At 38.9% G+C, this 27,777-nt stretch overlaps 1 protein-coding gene across 1 annotated transcript; it reads left to right on the top strand.

Moving 5' to 3' along the window:
* The first annotated feature begins 596 nt into the window (after nt 1–596).
* Nucleotides 597–25,158, top strand: LOC108426118 (GTPase IMAP family member 8-like). Its single transcript, XM_017695386.2, has 8 exons — nt 597–987; nt 3,625–3,749; nt 3,878–3,984; nt 8,460–8,496; nt 8,574–9,462; nt 18,563–18,825; nt 20,757–20,894; nt 24,347–25,158. The coding sequence occupies exons 2-8, from the start codon at nt 3,725–3,727 to the stop codon at nt 25,141–25,143; spliced, it is 2,256 nt and encodes a 751-aa protein (XP_017550875.2). The 5' UTR covers nt 597–987; nt 3,625–3,724; the 3' UTR covers nt 25,144–25,158.
* Nucleotides 25,159–27,777: the final 2,619 nt, after the last annotated feature.

Raw genomic sequence — 27,777 nt, 5'->3', positions numbered from 1 at the left:
CAAAACCTGAACTGGAGGTTTTACATTCTGTTTCTTACTATAATCCACAATGACCTTCACTGTTTTTGATGGATTAAGCTGAAGGTCATTTTTAGTACACCATGTTACTGACCTGCTCACCTCCAGCGGAAACTGGTATTATTACTTTCTGTAATAAGGCTTATTATATTTCTGCATATTTCAGAAGACTGAGACTGAGAGACACCAGGTAATTGGTATAGAGAATAAAAAGCCATGGAGACAGTACACAGCTCTGAGGCCGCCTGTACTAAGTGACAAACACTGTATTGTTCATTTTTTTTATTCTAACTGTTTCCTTCCACTTAAAAGGGTCAGAAATCAACAGCATAAAGCCAAGTTAATGTTTAAATCCATTAACGTTTGAAGGAGTTTGGTGATATTCACCATATTAAAAATTGTCATAAAGATGAGCTAAAATCTAAGAATAAAACACAAAATTGTTACCCAGACCTAAATGTCTCAAAATGTGCTAAAAAAACTCAAAAACTAAAAAGGCTCAATAAGTGAATTGATAATCCAATACTAAGGCTGAATGTGTGTCACGCAGTCAACGGTGGAATCGGACTTCCCAGAGTGCTCGGGGGAATCACGTGATCTTCCCCAGCAACTGTCAGCGATCTCTGTCGCCTAAATACTGATCACTTGCGCCTCAACCCACATAAGCTGGGACTTCAGTTTGACTCTTTGCGAGGCTTTGTTTTGATGCAATTACTGAGCGGTTTCTCTACGTTGTGCTCCCTGTGTTTTGACCTTTCGCCTAATCTGACCCGGTTTCGAATACTGGTTTGCCCTCGTGCACTTCTGCCTGCCTGGACGGCTTTGTGTTATGATTTCGGACTGAACTTGGACTTCGATTTGTGTTTTCTCCCTCTGTGGATTTTCCTGATTACCTCTGGTATTAAACCTCACTACCTTTTACCTGCGAGCGTCTGCGATTCTGTCCGCACGTTACAATGTGACTTATGGGTAAATATGCTAAAATACTTTCATAACAACCAAAGTAAGTAAGAAAAGCCTGAAAGGGGCATTTCAAGTGCTAAGAATTAAGACTTTGATTGACTTTTGTGATATTTTTCATTATAAAAAACATTGGGCTGCATGAAAACTTCCCACTGACATTGTCATACTTGCCACTTCACCAGGTTTAAACTCCTCAGCTTTGTCCTCATCTGATAAATCTAAGTCTGAAACTTCAATTATCTGTACTAAATCTTCTTTGCTTCTCTTTTGTCTCTTAAAACAATGTGTTAAAACTTTAGTTACAGTAAAAGACATGAAGATCCTCTTGGTGTCCACTATAGTGCATATTCACAAAATATTTTTTAACCAATCCCAGGAACAATTTAAATGAACAATTTAAATGCTCTCTGACTTCATTAAACCAACCATTTCCCATTGAAAATGGTTCTAAACAGCAACAAAAGGGCTCTGTTATAGTTACAGTAGCACTGATCCAATTGTACCAGCACAACACCACCACATCAGTGTTACTGCAGTGCTGAGAATGATCAACCACCCAAATGGCACCTGCTCTGTGAGTCTATGGGGGTCCTGACCACTGAAGAACAGGGTAAAAAGGGACTAACAAAGTATCAGAGAAACAGATCAACTAGAGTCTGTAACTGTAGAACTACAAAGTGCACCTATATAGTAAGTGGAGCATGTTATGGTCATACTTTTATGCCCGATCAGTATGTATACATACACACACACACACACACACACATAGATATGTGTACAACCCCAATTCCAATGAAGTTGGGACATTGTGTAAAACATAAAAAAAACAGAATGTGATGATTTGCAAATCCTTTTCAACCTATATTGAATTGAATACACTACAAAGACAAGATATTTAATGTTCAAACAGATAAACTTTATTGTTTTTTGCAAATATTCACTCATTTTGAACTTGATGCCTGCAACTCGTTCCAAAGAAGTTGGGACAGGGGCATGTTTACCACTGGGTTACATCAGCTTTCCTTTAAGCAACACTCAGTAAGCGTTTGGGAACTGAGGACACTAATTGTTGAAGCTTTGTAGGTGGAATTCTTTCCCATTCTTGCTTGATGTACAACTTCAGTTGCTCAACAGTCCGGGGTCTCCGTTGTCGTATTTTGTGTTTCATAATGCGCCACACATTTTTAATGGGAGACAGGTCTGGACTGCAGGCAGGCCAGTCTAGTACCCGCACTCTTTTACTATGAAGCCACGCTGTTGTAACACGTGCAGAATGTGGCTTGGCATTGTCTTGCTGAAATAAGCAGGGACGTCTCTGAAGAAGACGTTGCTTGGATGGCAGCATATGTTGCTCCAAAACCTGTATGTACCTTTCAGCATTAATGGTGCCTTCATGCCATGCCATGGGCACTAACACACCCCCAGACCATCAGAGATGCTGGCTTTTGAACTTTGCGCTGATAACAATCCAGACAGTCTTTTTGCTCTTTGGCCCGGAGGACACGACGTCCATGATTTCCAAAACCAATTTGAAATGTGGACTCGTCAGACCACAGGACACTTTTCCACTTTGCGTCAGTCCATCTCAGATGAGCTCGGGCCCAGAGAAGCCGGCGGTGTTTCTGGGTGTTGTTGATATCTGGCTTTCACTTTGCATGGCAGAGTTTTAACTTGCACTTGTAGATGGAGCGACGAACTGTGTTCACTGACAGTGGTTTTCTGAAGTGTTCCTGAGCCCATGTGGTTTTTAATGCAGTTTAATATATATAAGCATACTTTAAGTCTCATCACTTCATCATGTTCTGCCAGTTAAGCTTTAGTTCTCCTTTATTGATTAGCTGTAAATAAGACAACAATCTATCTAGAAAGCAGTGTTTGTGAAACAGAGTCACCAAAGTTAATGGTGCATGACTGCGACATTTCAAATCCCATTATAAAATGAGTTTAGAAAAAATTTACAACAGTGTTATAAATAAATTTGTTGTATCTGTGCAATCAAACTCGCATCTGATCACAGGTTTGAGGAAAGTAGTTTTAAAACCTCAAAAAAAAAGCTTAATTTATGATTGATTCATCCTACTCACTATAAATGTCCTCAATAATATAAATAAAAAATAGAAAATAACCATTGTTATAATAATAATAATTGTGCACTTGGGAATCCTTGTAATAAAATCTCAGGTTTTTCAGTTTCCTGTTGCCAGTGAGTTTTTAGAAATTGCAGTGTTTTGGCCTTTATTGATATTGTGTTTTTATTGTGCTGCTATAACCTCTTGCCACTAGGCGTCACAGTTACTTAGTACTTCTTCTATGGTAGCAGAGCACTTTGTGAGCACAGCATTGCACAGCTTACTGTTCTGATAAACATCTCCTTCCATCCTGCATGCAATCATTTATCCAAACATTGTCTGTAAGTAGATGCAAAACTATCAGGCTAAAGTTTGATATTAGCCATTTATTTGATGTTGAAAATGTGAGTGATTGTAAATTATTAAGCCTCCTAGCTGTTAAACATAGTGAGCAAGGCAACTGAGTTGTGCAGGATGTATTTGTAGTAGTGTATGTTCATTTGAAACATTTTACTGAGTTCCAGGCGCACTCTTCCAGTGAATTAATTTCTGCCTTTTATGCTCTGTTGTTCAGGCCAAGCTCCGCCTTTGACTGTCGGCTCTTGAGCCTGCTTTCCTTTTCTTGGTTTCATTTCCATGGAAAAACAAAACGAGAACTCTGTCACTGAGAGTGAATGAGATTGTCAGCTGCAATGGCAGGTAAAGATAAAATCCAACCTCTTCAGATGATTTAATGTGTCTAAATACTTAAAGCACTCTAATAGTGTCCAGACTTCGCTGTAAACTTGATTTATTTTAAATAATTTTTGTATTTAACTGAACTGCAGCTTCTGAAAAGCAAGTTGGGAAAGGACAGTCAGCACCGTCCAGGACCTGGCTGACTTCTACTAAACTGCTGTTATTCATTGTTGTAACAATAGCGGTTGGATTACAGGTAAGTGTCATGAAATGCAGCTATTTATGTGTTTGGTTGTATTTCTGTACCTGGAACATAGAAGATATCGTGTCATTTCTCTCAAATTTCTAAACCCATGATTCAGCCTCAGACAAAACATATACTGTCTAGATTAACTCTAACATTATATATATATAAATATATAATGTTAGTTGTTAGTTGTAGTTGTAGTTGTTTTTAAACATATTAAGTTAAAAAAGTAGAGTAAATAGGCTGAACAGACCAGCTGCTCGCAGGAAAAGCAAAAGTTTAAATTAACATTACAAGGACCCATTAAACACAAAACGTAGAAAAACATCCAGGGGTCAAAACCAGATAGAGACTATCATTAATCATTAGAGACATTAAAGAGATGGTCAGGAAACAAACCGAGAGGCAAAACATGAGAATAAGTAGACAAAAAACAAGCAGGACACTGAGTAGCAGTGAAGAGAAGAACGCTCGGTGTTCACTTGTACAAACAGGGGCAGTACATCACAATGAATGAACAGGATGGGCCAGTTGTTTAGGGTGAAGTTAATGGCAATCCAGTGCGGCTGTTTAGATTTCAGGTGACCTGGATCTGGAGAGTGATCGCTGATTGGCCAATGCAGGTAGGGTGAGCGTCACATGCTCCCCCAGAGGATTCTTGCAGTTGGAGTCCACGTTAAGACTGAAGTTAAGACTGAAGTTAAGACAGAAGCCATTACAGAACAACAGTTCTTAAGTCTATAATCTTATTTCCAGTTAAGAAAACAGTATTACAGAAACATCTTAAGTTACCAAAATATCCTAAATATTTTTTAAACTTTAAGTCAACCCCAGAGTGTTTTAACCTGTTTTAATCATCTATCTCTGTTGTTTCATGCAGTGATAGGCAGCAGAGTACACTATATGTATAATGACACTACATTTTTCTACACTGGACAGCGTTTCAGAGCCCCAGACTCCACCATCCTCTCAGATTTCCTTTGCGTGTTATTGTTGATGATAAAATATGACAGTGATGGTGGTGAATAATGAGGAGACTGAACATGTGTCTGCTTATTAGGAGGAATAACATTAACATCAACAATAACATCAGCTTAGGTTTTTAGGACACTGATAAACAACACAAAGCACTGACACAATATTCTCCGCTCTCTGTTTATTGCGCTCTAGTTTTATTTGACTTTCTTTACACCAGTAACGACAGCTAACGCTGGCTGTCTGACTAACCAACTTGATTGTGTCTACGTGCCAGCTGTGCACGCAAGGTCAGTTGCTAGGTAACAGACACGACAGTTGATTGTCAGCTTCAATCGAGTAAGTAAAGATTTCCTAACCTGAGATAAGACAAGATGCCATAAAATCTTCTTCTTCTTCTTCTTCTTCTTCTTTCGGCTGCTCCCTTTAGGTGTCGCCACAGCGGATCATCTGCCTCCATCTTGCCCTCTCCACTGCCTCCTCTACTTTCACACCAACCATCTCCATGTCCACTTTCACTACATCCATAAACCTTCTCTGAGGTCTACCTTTTCTCCTTCTACTCCATCTCCAACAGTCTTTGACCAATATATCCACTATTCCTCTTCAAAACATGTCCAAACCATTTCAGCCTGGCCTCTCTGGCTTTATCTCCAAACTGCTCCACCTTCACTGTCCCTCTGATCTGCTCATTTCTAATCTTGTCTATCCTTGTCACTCCCAACCAAAATCTCAGCATCTTCATCTCCACCACCTCCAGCTCAGCCTCCTGTCTTTTAGACAGAGCCACAGTCTCCAAACCATACATCATAGCAGGACGCACTACTGTCTTGTAAACCTTCCCTTTCACTCTTGCTGCTATCCTTCTGTCACACATCAGCCCTGACATCCGTATCCACCCATTCCATCCTGCCTGCACCCTCTTCTTCACCTCTTTTCTACACTGTCCATTGCTCTGGGTGGTTGACCCAAGATATTTGAAGTCATCCACCTTTACGACCTCTACTCTTTGCATCTTCACCTTTCCACCTGCCTCCCTCTCATTCACACACATGTATTCTGTCTGGTCTCTACTGACCTTCATTCCTCTCCTCTCCAGTGCAAACCTCCGCCTCTCCAGATTCTCTTCCACCTGCTCTCTACTCTCACCACAGATTACAATGTCATCTGCAAACATCATGGTCCAAGGAGCCTCCTGCCTGACCTCGCCTGTCAACCTTTCCATCACCATTGCAAACAAGAAGGGGCTCAAAGCTGATCCCTGATGTAACCCTCCTTCACCTTGAAACCATTTGTCACTCCAACCGCACACCTCACCACTGTCTCACTATCCTCATACATGTCCTGCACCACCCTAAAATACTATTCAGCTACACCTGACTTCGTCATACAGTACCACAGTTCCTCTCTTGGCACCCTATCATATGCCTTCTCTAGATCCACAAAGACACAATGCAGCTCCTTCTGACCTTCTCTGTACTTCTCTACCAACACTTAAAATGTCCACTGCCTTCTCTCCTAAACATCTCCATACCTCCACAGGTATGTCATCTGGACCAACTGCCTTTCCATTCTTCATCCTTTTTAAAGTTGCCCTCACTTCCACCTTACTAATTCTCTGCACTTCCTGATCCACTATCTCTCCCCCCGTTATCCTCCTCTCTCTCTCGTTTTCCTCATTCATTAGTTCTTCAAAGTACTCCTTCCATCTACTCAACACTCTCTGTTCACTCACTAGTACATTTTCCTCTCTATCCTTTATCAGCCTAACCTGCTGTACATCCTTTCCAGCTCTATCTCTCTGTTTAGCCAAGCGATACAAGTCCTTTACTCCTTCTTTACTGTCCAGCCTCTTATACAGCTCATCATAGGCCTGAGCCTTTGCCTTTGCCACCATTCTTTTTGCTATGCGACTAGCCTCACAGTACTCCTGCCTACTTCATTCATCTCTCTGGTTATCCCACTTTTTCTTAGCTGCCTTCTTCTTCTGAATACTCTCCTGGACTTTCTCATTCCACCACCAACTTTCCTTGTCTTCTTTCCTCTGACTAGACGAAACACCCAACACATTCTTGCCAGTTTCTCTCACCACCTTAGCTGTAGTTTCCCAGTCCTCAGGTAGCTCCTCACTGCCCCCAAGGGCCTGTTGCAATTTTTCCCTGAACTGCCTGCAACCTTCCTCCTCCTTCAGCTTCCACCATCTAATCTTTGGCTCTGTCTTCACTCTCTTCCTCTTCTTTGTTTCTAATCTCATTCTACAGACAACCACCCTATGCTGCCTTGCTACACTTTCCCCTGGTACCACTTTACAACCTCCAATCTCCTTTAGGTGGCATCTCCTGCTAAGGATATAATCCACCTGTGTGCACCTCCCTCCACTCTTGTATGTCACCCTGTGTTCTTCCCTCTTCTGAAAATACATGTTCACCACAGCCATTTCCATTCTCTTTGCAAAATCTACAACCATCTGACCTTCCGCATTTCTGTCTTTCACACCATACATACCCAGCACCTCTTCATCCCCTCTGTTCCCTTCACCAACATGTCCATTGAATTCTGCACCAATCACCAATTTCTCCTCTCTAGGGACACCATCTATCACTTCATCCATCTTACTCCAAAATTCCTCTTTCTCCTCTAACTGAAGTGCATATGAACTGACCACATTCAAAATTATACCATCAACCTCCAACTTCAAGCTCATGATCCTGTCTGACACTCTCTTTACATCCAGAACACTTTTCCCAAGCTGTTCCTTTAGGATTATCCCTACTCCATTTCTCTTCCTCTCTACACCATGATAGAACAGTTTGAATCCACCTCCAATGTTCCTGGCCTTGCTTCCTTTCCATCTGGTCTCCTGGACACACAGAATATCTACCTTCCTTCTCTCCATCATGTCGGCAAGCTCTCTGCCTTTACCAGTCATTGTCCCTATGTTCAGAATCCCTACTCTAACCTCCACACTCCTGCCTTTCCTTCTCTCTCACTGCCTTCTAACCCGCCTTCCTCCTCTCCTTTTTGATGGTCTTCAACCTACAGTAGTCCAATTTCTGCCGGCACCCTGCTGGTCAACAGCACCGGAGGCGGTCGTTGTTAACCCGGGCCTCGACCGATCCGGTATGGCAAACATATTTGTGATCCGCATGTTAGTTTTACGCCGGATGCCCTTCCTGACGCAACCCTCACCATTTATCTGGGCTTGGGACCAGCACCAGAAGTACACAAAGTACACCCCTAATGGCTGGTTTACAAGATGCCATAAAATAAGATTATTAAATTAAGACAAGACTTGCTTCTCTAATACGAATTCATGAAAAATCTTATCTTGACCTGTCAGATCGTAAATTAAGACAAAAAGAATTTTCTGTAATATGGCCCTAATGTTGGCGGCACCATCATGTATACAGAATTGAGATATGAGTGTTTTACCTTAACAGGTTTTTGTGTCTTGTGATTTGTGCTGCTCAGAAAACAACTAACTGACCAAGTTCAAAATTCCTCCCCAGACTTTCAAGCAGCAGAACAGTTCTGAGAGTGACAAAGGTATGTTCTCTAAAATCAGAACAATGCTATAAATATACAAAAACACAAGTTATACAACTAATTCAATGATCCAACAGCGCAAGACTTAACCGGTGAGCTTCGGATCCTGATGATTGGAAAGACGGGTGTGGGCAAGAGTACAACAGGAAACACCATCCTACGCAAAAATGCCTTCAAATCTGAGCTCTCCTCTTCCTCTGTAACCTCACAGTGTGAAAAAGTCAGCGGCAATGTGAATGAAAGAAAAGTCACAGTTATTGACTCTCCAGGTCTGTTTGATACTGAGTTAACTGTGGATGAGGTTGTTAATCGGATTAAACTGTGCATTCCGCTGTCTGCTCCAGGTCCACATGTCTTTCTAGTCGTGATTCAGGTAGGTAGATTTACAGAGGAAGACAAAAAAACAGTTGAGATATTTCAAGCCATTTTCGGCCAGGAGTCCTCCAGGTACACCATGGTGCTGTTCACCCATGGAGATCAACTTGGGAAACAGAATATTCATCATTTTGTACGAAACAACTCAAATCTTTTGGATTTCATCAAGAAGTGCAACGGCCGATATCACATGTTCAATAACAAAGATCAGGAACCGGACCAAGTCCTTCAGCTTCTGGACCAGATTGATAAGATGGTCACTGGAAATGGTGGAGAACACTACACCACAGGGATGCTACAAGAGGCTGAGAGAGCGATAGAAGCAGAGAAGCAGAGGATCTTGAAAGAGAACGAAGCACAGAGACAGAAAGAGATAGATGACTTGAGAGCACAGTTACAAGAGGAAAGGTTTGAGAGAGAGAAAAAGAAGAAAGAGAAACAATATGAGGACGAGGCGAGAGAAAAGGCTGAAAGAGGCTTTTCATATGTTGACAAGATCTTTCACATTTTGATTGAGCTTGTTTTGCGATATTTTGGGTTACACAGAACATTTTCTGAGAACTTTTCACTGAAGCTTTTACTCACCATATAGCTCAAGAAAATAAAAGAATGCTCATCATGCAAAATAAACTGAATTTAATAAGGACCAGTTGTGTTTATGGTTTATAAACGGTTATCATTTAACTTTCATTAGGTTCCTTTGCTGTAAGTACAGTATTTCCAAAAACTGCTCCAGTTTTAGAGGGGCTTAAAGCTGAGACCAAGACTTCCAAGACTTTCTTGTCTTTAAATGACATCACTGGGATGTTTTCACAACAGCTTTATTTATAATGGTAACACACAGCCTGTGTCCACTTTGCAGTTCAGTTTGGTGCCATTGACACCCATGACATTTGTATAGGATGTTGCTTTGGCTCTACATGCTTCTTAACATGACTTTTCCCATATTTCTCATATTTATGATATGTCTCCTTTATAGATCTGTGCTCTGAATGCTGACCTATACACCTGTGGCATAGTTGCACATGAACTTAAGACTTTTGCACCACATTTTTGTGTACTTTTAAGATTTTAGATTTGACAACCCACCTTCATCTGTCCATGAATCCTGTAAATCTTTAACACATCTGTTAGCATCTGTTAATTTTAAGTTGCTTCAGGAATGAATGAAGGAATGAATGAATGAAGCCTTTATTGTCACATAGTCACCAAAGTAACCAGCACAATTTTCATGTCTACAGGTGTAACACAGAAAGAAAGTTATGGGAGAGTATATTATAGAGTTTTAGATTATTTAGAGTGTTATATTGTAGATTAATTAAGCATTTAATCAGATGATTTTTGTCAGCAACGTTGAATGTAATACCCTATACATTTAATAAAGATGACTTTATTTCTGTTAATTTAGGTTATATTTACTTACATTTATTTTAGCAATACATATGAGTCATATGTTGTTGAAACCTGTTCTGTTAAAATGTTATAACGAAGATATAGAGCTGCCTGTTTGAATGTTATTTCAGAGATGCAATGCTTACAACAATGGCATGTAGTGTGGAAACAGTCAGCTGTCCTCAGTGGTGGGCTTACCACCCACCTCTTTTTTCAAACTTTAAAATGCACATAAAAAATTGTGGCGGAAAAGCCAGAAATGTGAATACATGCCAAATATTGCCAAAACGTTTTTATACTTGGATAAGGCGTAAAAGTTGATTTTTCAATATATGAAAAATGCAGAAAACTGCTAGAAACAGATTTTTGCACATACAGTGTCATAACAGGAACAACGTGTGACAATCTCTCTGTGGGGTTCACAGAAGTTTGGTGGGCAACAGTGAGATGGGACTGTGAGTTCAGCCCTCATTAAAGGGGAACTTGTTTTTGCAAGAATGAGGAGTCAGAAGTTGACAGTATGAGCAAAGTAAGCACATTCACTTCCCACAGGTTCTGCATTTGTCCATCTTAGGGCAAAGGAAAGCAAACAACCTTAGAGCAGTGCTATCCATAGGCCCACATGTAGATTGCACAGCCTGCTTGCTGCATGCATGTATAGTCAGAAGAGTGAGCAAGGAGGCAGGAAAAACTCGGCTATGTAATCAGTGGAAGCAATAAAATAAAAAAAGCAGTTCTCTTGGCTATCACTGAGTTTTGAACTGGGCAACCCAGCTCTCCTTATAACTCTCCGCCTGAAGCCAGGGCTGAACCTGTTGGGGAAGAAGGGGATCTGTAAATTCAATTCATTTCTGCTTGTGAAACGCAGGCTGGTGTTAACTAAGCACCTGCTGCCGGCAGACATTCTAAGATGCCTGGCACGCATCACGTTTAACTGACGATGAAATTAAACCCATAACCACCACCCTGGACAGCGTTTTTAAACATAACATGCGCTTTGTATTCTGTCAAAACTCTGATTTTTGAAAAAACTCTGAATTCTGATCCTCTCTCTTGCCATAAACCCAAACAGCATAAAACGTGTTCAGGGCGGAGAGGTACATACAGGGTGTTTGTAAGAAAAAAAAGCACCTAAACAACATCATGTTTTTTCAAATTTAGTACTATTTAAACATTATCAGCATGACATATAAAACACAAGAAAGTGCACTGGTCTTTTTGGATAGTACTACAATGGTAAACAATTTTAACTCTGTAAGTTTCTCAAGAAAGGCACACTTCAAACAAAACTACTACTGGATTTGGGGTTGTACATACATATGGACCTCTCTACCAAATTGGTTCAAATTGCAGTCCTATTGAAAAAAAAACATATTTAAAAACATATCTACTAAATGCATGAATGATTATAATGCAAATAATGCAAAGTCAGTGGAGTTCCCCTTTACATGGGACACTGCCTGCCTCACACAGCAGCTCTGACTTAGGGCTACAGTCATGTACAGTTGAAGGAGGGCTGCTAAAACTGCTCTAAGTTGAGCTAATAAAGGTTCAAATCCATCCCGCACGTTTGGGCATCCCACCCCTGGTCACACGATATGCTTTGTTTTTTATTTAAAAACATTTTAAGGTGCATCAAAGCAAGGATTTGAATACTTATGCATTCAGCTGTTTCTTTATTTTGTTCTTGTAGCAGCCGGGTTCTCAGTTATTGCGATTGGTGGCCGGGAGGGGGCGGTCTCTGCACGTGAGCAGATTAAAGCTGAGAATTCAAACCTGCTTTTCCCCCTGATCCTTTTAATGTTCTCCCACCCACAGTGAGATGGCAGAAAAAAGGCTGAAAATCTGAACAAGGTTCTGTATGTTTGTTCTGTTCCTTTCTTTTTTCTCAGTTTGCGAGGACTTTTAAAGCAAAGTATTTGTAATGATCCACAATGACTTTACTTCCAATATCTTTAATTAATAAAACTAATGGAAGTGATGTGACAAGTGAAATGGAAGGCTTTCATTCACTGCTCTTATTTGGAGCACATGAGGCGCTGCTTCCACTCATCTGTGATAAAATGCACTGTTACGGTGAAATAAGATCCAGTGGCAGTGGATGTCCATGCAGTACATGTTACAGCTGTCATGCTATTTTCTTTAGTGATTTTATAACTTCGGATTTGGTCTACAGACTGCAGGTCACATAGCAAGACAGTCTCGCTTAGCTAGTAGCGAACAAAGGCAATGAGAGATTTAAGATGAACATTTGGAGATGAATGGACTTATTCACATTCATAAGCAGCACATTAGTTTCCTGGTATGTGAAATCTGCAACAAGAGACGAATTTTGAATTTTCCTGTTCCACTTTAAATGGTGCCGCATTTACATTTGGTGCCCAGTCAGAATTCAAGGTGGAACGGGAAAATTCGAACAAGAAGCTGGCAAATAAGAAGCTGACTTCAGCCTCATAAAAAAGTTGAACACATGTCATACTTACAACGCATGTGATTGGATTGTGAGTTTCCCGGCCTGCTAAAGCTACCATAAAGTCAATAAAAGTTGCACTGATTAAAATAGTACCACCCCATCGAAATTAAAGAATTCTCCATAGTTTATGGGTTGCTCTTTCAGGTCCGCATAGGACAGTGTCTGGATCTGGGACTCGGACTGCGGTCCACCTATTAGTGACCTCTGGACTAGAATGATTTTTTGTTGTAGGCACTATTAAGCTAGAAGCATTGCTCAAGACATACATGTAATCTGAACACAATTCATTAAGCTTTATGGGTATGTAGACAAAAATGAACAAAGGTTGAACAAGGACAGAATTAGGGTGGTGAAAAAAACCCTTTAAGAAGCTCTCAAAATGTGCCAAGAATGAAACCACAGGACTAACATCATAATTCCAAAACTCAGGCTCAGTGAAGATGACGCGTCAGTGTCAAAACCTGTTCAAACTGTCAGTCATAAAACAATAATTGACAGTGCACAAACACCCTGAACATGAATCAAATTAAACACCACAGAGCAGACAGTGTCACATTTAAAAACAAAAGTATGGGGTGTGTATCATGATCCAAGTACATAAATGCATTACAGGCCATTACAGTTTAACGTAGCAAACACATCACCAACCCACACAGAGAGACTCAGCAGTGCAAATGGCTACAATGGAAACTGAGGAAGGTAGGATCATATAAACTACAGAACTTTATAGTTTCTATTAGTGTTTATTGTAACAATAAGGTTGTTTTAATATTAGTAAATTTAGTAACTGTAATATTGTGGTGAAATTATGTTTTGCTGGTTTTCTAAGTGAAACAAGATAGCACATCCTTTACAGAGGAACATTTAAATACGGCAATTTATTGCAAATGAAAATTTTATCACCTTGTGAAAAATGTGTGTGTGTCTGTGTCTGTGTGCGTGCACTTAGCAAGATATTATTTTTATATTTTCCATTAAAACACAAAAACATTTATTTATTGCACAAAATATGCATTTCAGTAGTAACAATTCTTAATATTACAATTTGGGATTGAACTGCTCACCGTGTGACCATAAGAGACAGAAATACAATCTTATTTCCAGCTCTACATTGCAGGGGTGTGCCTAAAATAAGCCTCAGACAATGAACTAAAACTATGTTTTTTTCAATAGGACTGCAATTTGAACCAATTTGGTAGAGAGGTCCATATGTATGTACAACTCCAAATCCAGTGAAGTTGGGACGTTGTATGAAACATAAATAAAAACAGAATACGATGATTTGCAAATCCTTTTCAACCTATGTTCATTTGAATGCACTACGAAGACAAGATAAACTTTATTGCTTTTTGCAAATATTAATTCATTTTGAATTTGATGTCTACAACACGTTCCAAAGAAGTAGGGACAGGGGCATGTTTACCACTGTGTTACATCACCTTTCCTTTTAAGAACACTCAATAAGTGTTTGGGAACTGAGGCCACTAATTGTTGAAGCTTTGTAGGTGGAATTCTTTCCCATTCTTGCTTGATGTGCAACTTCAGTTGCAGTACTGCAGGCAGGCCAGTCTAGTACCCACACTCTTTTACTACGAAGTCACACTGTTGTAACACGTGCAGAATGTGGCTTGGCATTGTCTTGCTGAAATAAGCAGGGACGTCTCTGAAAAAGACGTTGCTTGGATGGCAGCATATGTTGCTCCAAAACCTGTATGTACCTTTCAGCATTAATGGTGCCTTCACAGATGTGCAAGTTACCCATGCCATGGGCACTAACACACCCCACACCATCAGAGATGCTGGCTTTTGAACTTTGCGCTGATAACAATCTGGACAGTCCTTTTCATCTTTGGCCCAGAGGACACGACATCCAATTTGAAATGTGGACTTGTCAGACCACAGGACACTTTTCTACTTTGCGTCAGTCCATCTCAGATGAGCTCGGGCCCAGAGAAGCCGGCGGCGTTTCTGGGTGTTGTTGATATGTTGCTTTCGCTTTGCATGGCAGAATTTTAACTTGCACTTGTAGATGGAGCGACAAACTGTGTTCACTGACAGTGGTTTTCTGAAGTGTTCCTGAGCCCATGTGGTAATATCCGTTACAGCAAGATGTGGGTTTTTAATGCAGTGCCGCCTGAGGGATCAAAGGTCACGGGCATTCAATGTTGGTTTTCTGCCTTGCTGGTTACTTGCAGAGATTTCTCCAGATTCTCTGAATCTTTTGATGATATTATGGACTGTAGATGATGAAATCCCTAAATTCCTTGCAAGTGCACATTGAGAAACGTTGTTCTTTAACTGTTGGACTATTTGCTCACGCAGTTGTTCACAAAGTGATGAACCTCGCCCCATCCTTGCTTGTGAATGACTGAGCCTTTCAGGGATGCTCCCTTTATACCCAATCATGACACTCACCTGTTTCCAATTAACCTGTTCACCTGTGGAATGTTCCAAACAGGTGTTTTTTGAGCATTCCTCAACTTTTCCAGTCTTTTGTTGCCCCTGTCCCAACTCCTTTGGAACATGTTGCAGGCATCAAATTCAAAATGAGTGAATATTTGCAAAAAACAGTAAAGTTTATCCATTTGAATATCTTGTCTTTGTAGTGTATTTAATTGAATATAGGTTGAAAAGCATTTGCAAATCATCGTATTCTGTTTTTATTTGTTTTACACAACTTCAGTAGAATTGGAATTGTATTTTCTTACTGTCGGAATAAAAACCAGTATCTCTATTTTTGTCATTTTTAAGCTTTTGACATAATTTGAAAATGCCTGTTGTCCTTTACATTGTGTGTACATTTCATGCAGTATGGACCGAAAAAAATGGCCCAAAATGACTTGTGAAAACATCTGGTTCCACTGACTTACATTGAAAAGCAAAGTAGTTTTTTTCCTTCTACTGTATAGTTACCAGTTTGAAGGTTTTCTTCTGACAACAGTGAAATTGCGATTTTTTTTTTCCGTACCTTAGAACATGATAATTCTGCAGTCAGTCTGTAAATTACTATTCATGCTCTTTTAGATTTTTCCTACTATTAGCCTCATTATCAAGTGCACAATATGCATTTTTTAAATGTTCGGTATAAATGCCATTTTTGTAAACTTTTTTGTAAACTGTAAGATTTGATTAAATGTTTAGGTGTAGTGTGTCTGCAGCCAGGGGGTCTAGGTTTTTATACCAGTTTAACAGAAGCAGACATGATAATTTTTTTGAAGACTGAGACCAACTGACTAAAGACATGTTTGGAATGAAAACCTGCAGCAACTCCAGCTTCTTGCAGAAAAAAAATTGACACCACTGGTCTACAGTGATGTTTCTAATCTTTACATAGCATTTCTTTAAGCTAAATTATTACCCTTTTTATGAACACAAAGAAAACATTAATACCCAGGGCGCTGTAATCAAATCTAATGCAAAAATAAGTCAAGTCACTTGTGGCCACTTACGACTACATGAACATAAATGCATAGAACATTGCAAACATAGGAAAGATACCAGCAGGGAATGGCTGCAAGGTGCTTGTAAAATGCAAAAGGGCCAAGCTACTTGCTAAGTAAATGAAAAAGTAATGGCATACCTGTACTTCACTTGTCAGAAAGATAAAAAGAATAACAGTGAACTGTTTGGATAGACTGGAGTGGGAAAAGAAGCATTTATATCTGAATGGTGTGAACTCAGACTGATATAGTCAAAGAGAGACTTGGTGTTATTGACACATCAGGTCTTCTCAAGTCCCAGAGAAAAAGAAAGATCAGGTTCTGCATATCGCTTAGTGTTTCTCCAGCTGAGAAGAGTCAATGGGAAAGGGGAAAAACAATTGCTAAAGAATTTCTCATGATACTCCATTATTCTCTTTACCCGAGCAGGCAGATGGCCAAAGAAACAAACTGAAGAGTACATATGAATTTGTTTAGTAAGCCCTGACCTGAAAATGTAATCTAATTGACCAGCATAAGATACTCTCTCAACAACAACAAAGAATAGGATCCAACTGCTCAAGCAGATAGATCAAATATTTACTAAAAAAAGAGAGAAAGAGGTGCAGCAATACAGACCACACCTTAAAACGATTTGACAAAGTTTACTGAACTAGAAGGAGATGTAAAACTCTGGGAATTCTGAGTGGACATCTCGCTGTTCCTATCCTGCTGAATAAGAAAGTGATAAGTAAACAGCATGAAAATAGGCATGTTTGAATATGTGTGAAACTAGATATTGGTCAAAAAGTGCATCATCTTCATCCTTAAGTTTAGATATACTATATGTACCTCATGTAATTAGCTTTCCTTTTCAAACCTACTTTGTTTTCCTAATCATGTACCATTTTTGAATAAAGGTTGACCTAATTCCCAAAGCTAATTATATTCCTACAAGCAGTACTTTTTCAAAATACATGATGTTATATGATTCTTGGACAGTCACGATTGGCCCCTCCCAGACCTCCATGTGATTTTGTTTACCTTTGTTTTTGTCCATGTACTTCCTTGTTTTGATTCTTCCCTGTTCTGCCCCCTTGTTTCCAGACTTTGCCCTTGATTTTACTCAACTGTGTCTTGTTAACACCCTCATTGTTCTTGTATTTAAGCCCTGTGTTTCCCCTAGTTAGGTGGTGGTCTTTGTATAGTATTTTATCTGTTAGCCTCCATTACATTTTCTAGTCTCTGTTATTGTGTTTAGCCTGTCTTCCTTTTATCATGTCTGTCCCTCGATCTCTCCATGTTGGCTCTTTGACCTTGGTCTGTTTAGACCCTGATTATGGATTTGCCCCTAATAAATGTCACTTCTCTCAGAGTATCATCGCCTCATCATCGCTCCATCGAGTTACAGACATAACTGGTGTACATAAAAAGTTCTTCCTTACTTGAATATATGCCTTGTGAATGGAAATAAATAGCATATGTTTCAATGGGACAAATTTGAAACAAATGAGCTATTCAGAACAATTCTTTCCAGGAGCAAAGGAGCACCTGAGACTGGTGTTGGTCGGCCTTCAGGGACTGGGCAAGAGTGCCACAGGGAACACCATCCAAGCTTTTGGATTTTGAAGAAGTTCTTGACAAAGTAGTTCCTGTAGTAGATCTGCACTGAGTGATACCAAAAATTTATGAAATGGTCATTCAGCACAAATCTTAATGGTGGTGAGGTGAAAACAGACGCTAACAATTCTTGTTTTCTGTTTTTTATTCAGATGGCGCAGTTATATGTGACATATGTCCCTTAAATATTCTTGTATAAAGGTTTGAATATGTAGTCATCATATGCAATACAATCAAATACTTTTTGGTGATTAGTCTTCTGTTATGCCACTGTAACTTTTTTTCACATTTTATTATACTTCTTGTAGTTGAACTATTTGATAAATCAGGGCTATACTGGGAAATCTTTGCCAGGACAATCTTCAAGAACAATACTTTTGAGATGAAGTTAACTCTTTAAGAACAATACACTTAAAGGCTTAAATAAAGCAAAGTTTTTAATTGTTGTAGGGCACCAACAAAACCCATTGTAAACCCAGTAAATCTGCTCACATAATGTTCACAACATGAATACTTTGTCCCAAATTTAACACATTTACTGTGCATCACTAAAATTGTGATGATAAAGTCTGTTTTCTTTGAACAGTGTATGACAAACAGAATCCATATGAAGAACTCAGGATAGTTCTGGACTGGAGTTGGGAAAAGTGCTGCTGGAAACACCATCCTGGGAGAAGAATCCTTTAAATGTGACATATCAGCATTATCCGTGACAGACTCTTGCTGTAAGGTCACCAAGGATGTGAATGGGAGGAAAGTTACTGTTATTAACACGCCAGGTCTTAAGTTTTACCTTAGAGGAGATGGTCAATAAGATCAAGTTTTGCATCCCTCTTTCTGCCCCTGGTCCACACACCTTTCTGATGGTGGCTCAGCCTGGCAGGTTCACTCAGGAAGACTGCAAGACCATGGAGATCTTCTTGAAGATCTTTGGGGAAGAGGCCAGCAGACACACTTTGGTTCTCTTCACCCATGGAGACAAGCTTAGGGAGAGGAGCATATATGAATTTGTTAGTCGCAGCCCAGACCTGGAGACTCTCTTTAACAAAAGTAACCAATGACACCATGTTCTCAACAATGAAATGAAGGCTCAGACAGACCATCTCCTGGAGAAGATTGAAAACATGGCTTCTAAGAATGGAAGAAGCTATTGTACCAACGGAATGCTCCAGAAGGCAAAGCAAGCGATTGAAGAAGAGAAAAGACGGATCCTGAAGGAAAATTAAGTGAGCAGACAGTTGGAGGCACTGAAGCAGGAAGTCCATGAAGTTAGGAAGGAGCTGTGGGAAAGACGAGAGAAAGAGGCAAGAGAGCTAGCAGAGAAGAATAACAAATATATAAGCATAATTACACAAATGTTGTGTGATATCCTTGAGAAATACTTCAAAAAGAAGTAATAAGGACATACTTTGCTTGTACTGTGTATACACGTCTTTTACTGTAAGCATTAACTTTTCACCATTTGAGCCATTATACTAACCCAATATTTTTCTAGCTTCTTTAAAAGGTTTAAAAGTGAAAGTGACTCAAACCATTCATAACTATCCATCTTGCTGTATGTGATGTGGCCACATGGCAGTACTCAACTTCATGAAGCTTTTTTTTTGGATAATATATTTCTGAGAATCATTTTTCATAAAATCTATCCAATCTTTCACGGTAATGCTGTTGTCGCAGCGCCTCCTCTGCTATTCTCCTCTGTATACAGAATGCTGTTCAGTTATTCAGTGACTTCAAGTACATTAAGCTGTGTGTTTTTCCAAATAAAGCATTGCTTGGGTCTTTACAGCTCATGCTTCATTTTTCACCGTCAGCTCTATGTTCCTGTTTTAATGCCAACAAATTATGAATGATTTTTTAGCACAGTAGTAAAACAACAAGAATACATTGTACAATTGACACCCAACTTGATTTACCTCCTCACTGTCAAATGTTGAAATAGTGTGCAGTGTGCAAGTGTGGAGTACATATGTTAATAGGGGTGATAAAACAATATTTCTAAATGTTCAAAAGATATTGTAACTTAATACAACTTAATGATATTATGAAATAATATGTAGTCCAAAAACCAACAGTTATCAGTTCAAAGTCTGTCATACTATGCACGTACCAAAGATTAAATCATTTTACTGTAGCACTTTAAAGTAATTAGCGTTCAAAATAATTGCACTACTCAGCTAGAATCTTATGTTGTGTATTGTTGTGAAACTGTGCTTGGACCCCTTAATTGCTGCTTGCAGCTATATTTGTTTATTGATTTTCAACCCTCTTAGATCTATGCTGATTGCTGAAACTCTCATAACTAGCCAGGCACCACTATGATAATTTGTTCAGGGTCAACATAAGGAATTTTGAATTTATCCATACCTAAAGGCCTTTGACCCACCAAAGAACATACGCCTCAAGACTCCTCTATGTCCTGGCACTCAAGTGGTAGAACATCCACCGGCTGTCTGAACAGTAGTCCTTGCTGTCTTCAAATGCTGACTGAAGACCCATCTTGTTGAAAAGCATTTAAGGAAAAACATTATCTATCCATACTATCTATGAATTATTTATGAACATTAATCTTGCAGTTATTAAACTATGCTGTATTTGAAATGCCTCAGTTCAATATGCTGTATGTTTCTATCAAAGTATCAGAACTAGTTAAGTACACATTACCTGAGTAGATAAATGTTGCAAATGTACATATATAACAATTTTTACCATTGAAATTGACATGGATATTTACTAGCAGTTTTTTGGTCCAAAATCTGTTTTCCCACTAGGACACACCATATGAGCACCCAGAGATGCTAACCAGATTTCAAGGCAGTGTTTGAATAACACTCTGGCTTTAAAGGGAGTGGTTATCTTCAAGACACATTCTGATTTTATCAGTCATAATGTAATAAGGTACAGATACATATGTAAATCACTGATGCATGCAGGAGGAGCTGGGTGAAGACAAAACTATCAGCTTGCCAGATTGGATACAGAAAGTTCTGGAACTGCTAGAGTGGAGCCAGAAAATTTCAAAACTACATTCTGTGACTGTATCACACACAGCACCAACTTTTGTGGAGAGAAAATGTCCTGCTCAACGCTGAAAATGAGCAATGAAGAATCAAACAATGGTAAGTGCATTTTTGCAACTAGAAGTTCAGATAAAAACACTGCAATAAAACGTTTAAAAAAACATTTTATACAACTGCACGTTGCAACAGAGTGATCATGAAAGTCATTCATGAAATGATTACTAAGAGACATCTTTTTTATCAAAAGAATATTTATGCAATTGTTTCACAGATTTCACAGATTTTCACATTGTTTTAAAATTAGCTTTGTTAAACAGGTAAGTAAAAAAATCTAATAAATACAAGTGTAAGCAACTGTAAAGGAATCATATCAATTAACATATATAAATTCTACAAATTAATTATTGTTCTACAAAATTCTTTTCCTGAGAAAATCCTTTTCTGAGTCAAATATTGATGTTAAACATGCTAAAAGTGAGAACCTGGAACACATTCAGTGTGTCCCGAAGTCCACAATTGCAGTTTGTGGTTTTGCTTAAGAACATACTATCCTAACATACCATGTTTCTAAATGTATCAAAAAAAATGCAAGCACTCATCAAGATCATGAGTGTGCAGATATCTTTGTGGGACAGGCAGCTGCCGATCTTACATTGAATTTGGGGATATATACATGCTTAAGTTTATAGCGTGTTCTTGTAAACTGTGTTTTTGCATATTTGAGAAATGGGACACACTTAAATATTTACCAGAAAGCACATGAACGCATAGACAAGCAAGCTAAACCACAAACATGAACTTTGGAAAAGGCAATCACAGAAAACCAAACACAGAGGAACAATGAACATGGAAGAGAAAAGAAGCAAGAGGCTGCAATATGAGAGAAGTAATGTGGAGTAAGGTGGGCCTTTTCGTAGAAGAAGATAAATAATAGGGAGCTCATTTATATGTAGAAATTATTGATCAGAGACCTTCAACAATATTTTTAAAGTTTTTACAGTTTGACCTTTTGACATTGGTATACTTAGCTGCAGACTTTGTACGATGTTAAAATGCTGCATAGCCAGTCCAATTTCTGACATAAGTTATAATTGCAGTTGTTCAGTTAATCAACTGAATCAAAAGAGACAACTTATTTATCTGAAGGAAATAGAAAATAAAGGTACATGGATTTTTAATGATTTTAAGTCTCACTCTACACTGTAGCCTCATCCGAAGGCCAATCTGGGTCAAAATTTGCATGTCTGAATCTCAGTTCATCACATTCCCCAAATATGAAGATGTGCATTATCCTTTTAAGGTTGCTGCACAAAACAAACACATGAGGGACACCAGTCAGTACAGTGTGGTGTGATGTCCCTCACCTCCCCTGAAGATACCCGTTTCTGTAAATAATAACAGAGGATATAATTTTTTATATTTAAGAGACTGCACACTGTGTAGTGTATTTTAGTACTTTTTGAAGTGTTGAAATACGCAACATCAGTTAGTAGTTCACCAGGAACCTTGTAAGACTCAGCCCCTTTAGGCTGACTTATTTCACATAGTCGTTTATACAAAGAACTATTTATTTATTATGTATTGTAACTCTGTACCTCTGTCTCTCGTTCTTTTTTCTTTTGCCTCATTACTTAGTTCTGATTACTAAAAAGGACGTTAAAAATATAATAAAACTTATTGTTTAGTGTTTTATTACTCACATTGTTACAAGCATCACAAGCATTGTTACGTCTTCTAGGGGTAAGACACACAAAGAGAAAGCAAGACTGACTGCCCAGATACCAGATCAGAACAAAAAAATCCAATTAATAAACACTAATGATAATAAACACATCAAATACGGATTTTACAATTTATTTGATACTTTGCACTTTCACCCAGTCACCTAAATTATTTTCAGCATTCAACTGAAGCAAGGAAACCAAAAACTTAAACTTGAAAAATAAAACTTCAGGGAGGCCCAAGGCCCAAAATAACAAATAAAGTAACAAACAAAGTCCAACAAACCAAACAAAAAGGGCAAGCGACTCCTACTTTTCCTTTCTAAAAAAAAAAAAAAAATTACTAAATTGTACCTGTAGGCCAGCAAATCATTCACAATAACTGGTCTGTCGACTGGCAGGCAGCCAGGGGAGCAGAACCGTGTGAGGCCGAATAAGAAAAAAGCCGTCAAAAAAAAGACGTCAGTCATGCAGCAACGTCCACCTGAGAACACTCGGACAGAAAGAGAGAGAGAAAAGGAAACATCCAGACACAGGACGTAACAGCATGCTCTGACATGGAATTCCCTCATTTGATGTGGACCATCATAAAAATGTGGTCCCACCAGCAGCAAACTAAACAAGGGTTCCTTTTAAAACAGGTCTGTATTTACTTGCCAGACTAGTTTAGTTCATTTGTGCAGACTGAATATGGGTGGAGCATTAACACATGTCAAAACAGACCAAACAAAGCAGGTGTGAAAGCACTTTTAGTCAACTATGGGAACATAAAATAAAGATGGTTTCTAATTAGTCCTAGCTAAAGGCATGAAGGCCATTTGGCATTCACACATAACATGTGCCTTGTGCCTTTTGATCTCTGAATTACTTTGCATGACTCTTTATCATCAAAACGCTAGTTAATGAACTCTTAATCCCACTGTAGAGTGTTATCAGTACACTATGCAATACGACAACTTAATATTTAACTAACATAAGTCACATTTGATTGTTATAGTAAATTATACAACAGTTAGTGCCAGCCAAACAAGCTGATTGGTTGAGAAGTGTTCTAACCATGCTGTTACTTCACCATAAGATCATGGTTTTTTCACAAACACCGTTTCACTCTGCTGAGATGCCGTTGCTAAGCAATGACTTTGATAGCTGTAGGAGACAATCAAGCCGTTTGAACATTTTTACTTGTTACTTTGTCACAAACAGAAAATGGATACTTTTAAGATCACATTTGACCGACAGCCAATTTGGTCAGACTCAGAAAATGAGACTACACTAAAATCCAAAACTGTCATCAACACTAATCAGCTTATTTTTGACTACCATTTCTTAATTTAAATCAGCTAGTTGCTCAGAGGAGCCCACAGTTGTTATGTCTGGAGCTCTAGAATTCTTATCGGTTGGCAATTCCTACTGAAAATACTTGACCTGCCTAACTTTTCCTAACAAGTCAATTAAGGCCTAATGAGGTTTTGTTATTTAGTAATTATTATCAATTACTCTAATGGTATCTACTATTAAACTAATATTAAGCTGTTTTAGTTATGAGAGTGACTGACTAAAGTGTGAGCCCACATACAGACCTTTTAAAGGGTAAATCGCTAGATACGTAACAGCAGCAGAATTGCTGTGCAGCACTCCAGTCTTCCAGGGCCAGAAGTGAACAACCCTGCTATATATCACTGTGACAATTCTGTAAATATTGTACGAATCCCCTATGACCATTGCTTTGCATTTCACTTCACCATATGGACAGTAAATGACCCATAAATGTGTTATAAACAGTTTTTTGGCATACTTGCGTAATTTTTTTATTTACTTATTCTTTAACAGTGTGGAGGAAACTGAATAATAATGATGAACTGAGGATTGTGCTAGTTGGAAAGACTGGAGTGGGAAAGAGTGCTGCAGGAAACACTTTCCTGGGAAAAAAAGCATTTAAATCTGAAATATCTTCCTCATCTGTGACCTCAGACTGTGAAAAGGCCAAAGCATGCATCAGTGGCAGAGATGTCGCCATCATTGACACACCAGGCATATTTGACACCAGATGTACACATGAAGAAACTGAGAAAAAGATCAAACTGTGCATATCCCTGTCTGCACCAGGACCTCATGTGTTCTTGGTGATTTTCCAGCTGGGCAGATTCACTGAGGAAGAGCAAGAAACAGTGGAGATCATCCAGAAGATTTTTGGTGAAGATTCCTCAAAATATACTATGGTCCTTTTTACCAATGGAGACAAGCTGAAGAACAAGACAATCCAGGAATTTGTTCATGAAAGTCCTGATCTGCTGAAATTTATCCAGTCCACCTGCGGACTATACCATGTCTTTAACAATGAAAACCCGGATCAAATGCAGGTTACAGCTCTGCTTGAGACGATAGATGATCTAATTCTTAAAAACAGTGGAGAGCACTACACAAATGAAATGCTGCAGATGGCTGAGAGAGCAATTCAAGAGGAGCAGCTAAAAATTCAACAAAAAAATCCAATGTTGGATGACAGGACAACAAGAGAAACAGCAGAACGAGACAATTCATTTCTGAGGAATGCACTGTGGGCAGGTGGCTTAGCTAGTGCTACAATCGCCACTCTCATGATCCAAAAGAAATGCTCAATACAGTGATTCATGAAACAAGGTTTACTGAATTTCTATGTAGACTGAGGATAGAAATGAATGTAGAATGTAGAAGTGTTTTGTTCTCGAGTGCAGGAATTAAAAATGTAACAAAATGATCAAATGAATCCACTCAGAACTACAGAATGAACTGCCCTCCCCTCACAGCATTTTACTTATAACTTTACTCACATTCAGCAGATATGCCAATGCTATAATAATAGTCCCATGTAATTCTACTGGTAAATGTGTGTTTATTTCATTTCATTCATGAATGCCAAAACATTTATTAGATGCTCTCTATATTTGTATAATAATAATAATAATAATAATAATAATAATAATAACAATTTTAAGAGACAGAATAACCTCACCATTATTTGCATCCCAATGTTATAATGCAAAGTTCATAATAAGAGAATAAATTTACTTCAGTAAAAGGTCTGCTTTCTCTCATATTTTGAGTGTGATAGAGCTAACTAACAACAACGATATTTTTTACTCATCTTTACCAAGACTGCCAGTAATTACCAAACTAACTATATGTCAAGATCTAATGTCATTCATACTTTTAATCATAGTGGTAGATTATTTAAGAACTTAATTAATACTGTACTTCTTATTTTGCTGGAACACTTTCCCATGAAATTGCATGGAATCTACTCTTGGAATTAATTCCATAGATTCCCATCACTCGGAAATTTCACTTGAAAGCAGCATAAGCACCATAAGCTGAATCAAAAAGAGGTGTAGAATCATCCCAGTAGTTTGAAATGAGCAGAGTCAAAAGTTATTACACTCACACACCTGTGGTTCTGGTGTTGCATCTGATTCAGATGCCTCTCAGATGTCCTCATGTCAAGGACTTGATTTGTTAAAGCAAATGAGAATTTGTTTGGGAACTGAATCGTTGATAACAGATAAGATTGGAGGTATATGGCAGGTAAATTACAAATAAACAGAAACAGAAGCATTTTATAATAACCATTATGCATGTGTGAGACCACAAATAAACAGTCACATATACACTATTGTGTGCAGTCTCACATGCAGACTGAAGGAGAATATGATTGTTAAACAGGGACATAATTTCTGTGATGCAAAATGCTGTTGTAAGCCCCCTTGTGAAGCATCTCTAGCCTCTGTGAGTGATGAGTGACTGACTTGACAAGCCAGGTCCATGCAGTTCTTTGTATCTAATAAAAAATACATGTATAACATTTGTTTCATTTGAACTTTTAAAATTATTTCATATTAATTGTAAATGGGTTCTACTTAAATATGAAAAACTGTTTCAAAGGGAATTATCTGGAACAAATGAGCTATTCAGAACAATTCTTTCCAGGAGCAAAGGAGCACCTGAGACTGGTCTTGGTCGGCCTTCAGGGAGTGGGCAAAAGCGCCACAGGAAACACCATCCTGGGGAGAGAGGAGTTCCAATCAGATATCAGTTCCACCTGCCTGACGCTGCGGAGTGAAAGCAGTGAAGGCCTGGTCTGTGGGCAGCATGTGCAAGTGGTGGACACTCCAGGTCTGTTCAACTGCAAGCTCTCAGATGCAGAGGTGAAGCAAGAACTAGAGAGAGCCTTGAGCCTCTGTGCTCCTGGACCCCACACCTTTCTCATCGTCATCCAGTTGGGACGCTTCACAGAGCAAGAGAGGGCTGTTATGGACAAACTGAATGAAATGTTGGGCTCAAATGTGCCTTTGTACTCTATGGTGCTCTTCACTTATGGAGACAGGCTTAAGAATAAAACAATAGATCAGTTTGTCAAAGAAGACAAGAACTTGATGACACTAATAAGTAAATGCGGGGGGCAGTACCATGTGTTCAGTAATACTGATATTGAAAATAAAGAACAGGTTGGTGAGCTTTTGGACAAGATCCACAATCAGATGACAAAGAGAAAACAACCAGTTTATGCAAAGAATATTGCAAAAATACAGAGCACATGGAAAACTATCATCTACATTGCTGCACCTATTGTAATTTTGTTGGCAATTTTAGCTACGATTAAATTTATCAGTGAACCAGCAGAACCAGTGGAGAATTTTATTACTAATGAGGTGACTGAAAAGGGTTTAAATCAGATTGTTGAGCAGCCCGAGAAGGCTTTGAAGTCAGTTCTTGAGCAGCCCGAGAAGGCTTTGGAGTCAGTTCTTGAGCAGCCTGAGAAGGCTTTGGAATCAGTTCTTGAGCAGCCTCAGAAGGCTTTGGAGTCAGTTCTTGAGCAGCCTGAGAAGGCTTTGGAGTCAGTTCTTGAGCAGCCTGAGAAGGCTTTGGAGTCAGTTCTTGAGCAGCCGGAGAAGGCTTTAGATAATTTTCTTGATGAAAGGGATTTGGGAAAAAGTGCAAAGCTTTGGGACTTGCTACCACAAAGGATAATGAACAACAAGGCAGAGCTGATCACCACAGCTGTGGTGGGATTTGGAGCAGGCTTATGGATTTTGAGGAAGTTCCTGAAAAAGTAGTTCCTGTAGTAGATCTGCACTGAGTGATACCAAAAATCGATGAAATGGTCACTTAGCACAAATCTTAATGGTGGTGAGGAGAAAACAGACACTAACAATTTGTGTTGTCTGTTTTTATTCAGATGGCTGTTATATGTGACATATGTCCCAAAAATGTGTCTGTATAAAGGT

This window comes from Pygocentrus nattereri, chromosome 5 (assembly GCF_015220715.1).
Source record: "Pygocentrus nattereri isolate fPygNat1 chromosome 5, fPygNat1.pri, whole genome shotgun sequence".
Lineage (NCBI taxonomy): Eukaryota > Metazoa > Chordata > Actinopteri > Characiformes > Serrasalmidae > Pygocentrus > Pygocentrus nattereri.
Note: the sequence above shows the minus strand (reverse complement) of the source record. Positions and strands in the feature narration are given on the sequence as shown.

Excerpts from the sequence above, each read along its gene's own strand:
- LOC108426118 (XM_017695386.2), top strand. The coding sequence starts at position 3,725 with ATGAGATTGTCAGCTGCAATGGCAG. Across the intron at positions 9,463-18,562 it reads AAGCTTTTACTCACCATATA|TTTTACCTTAGAGGAGATGG; the intron begins GCTCAAGAAAAT and ends CCAGGTCTTAAG. Across the intron at positions 20,895-24,346 it reads CAATGAAGAATCAAACAATG|TGTGGAGGAAACTGAATAAT; the intron begins GTAAGTGCATTT and ends ATTCTTTAACAG.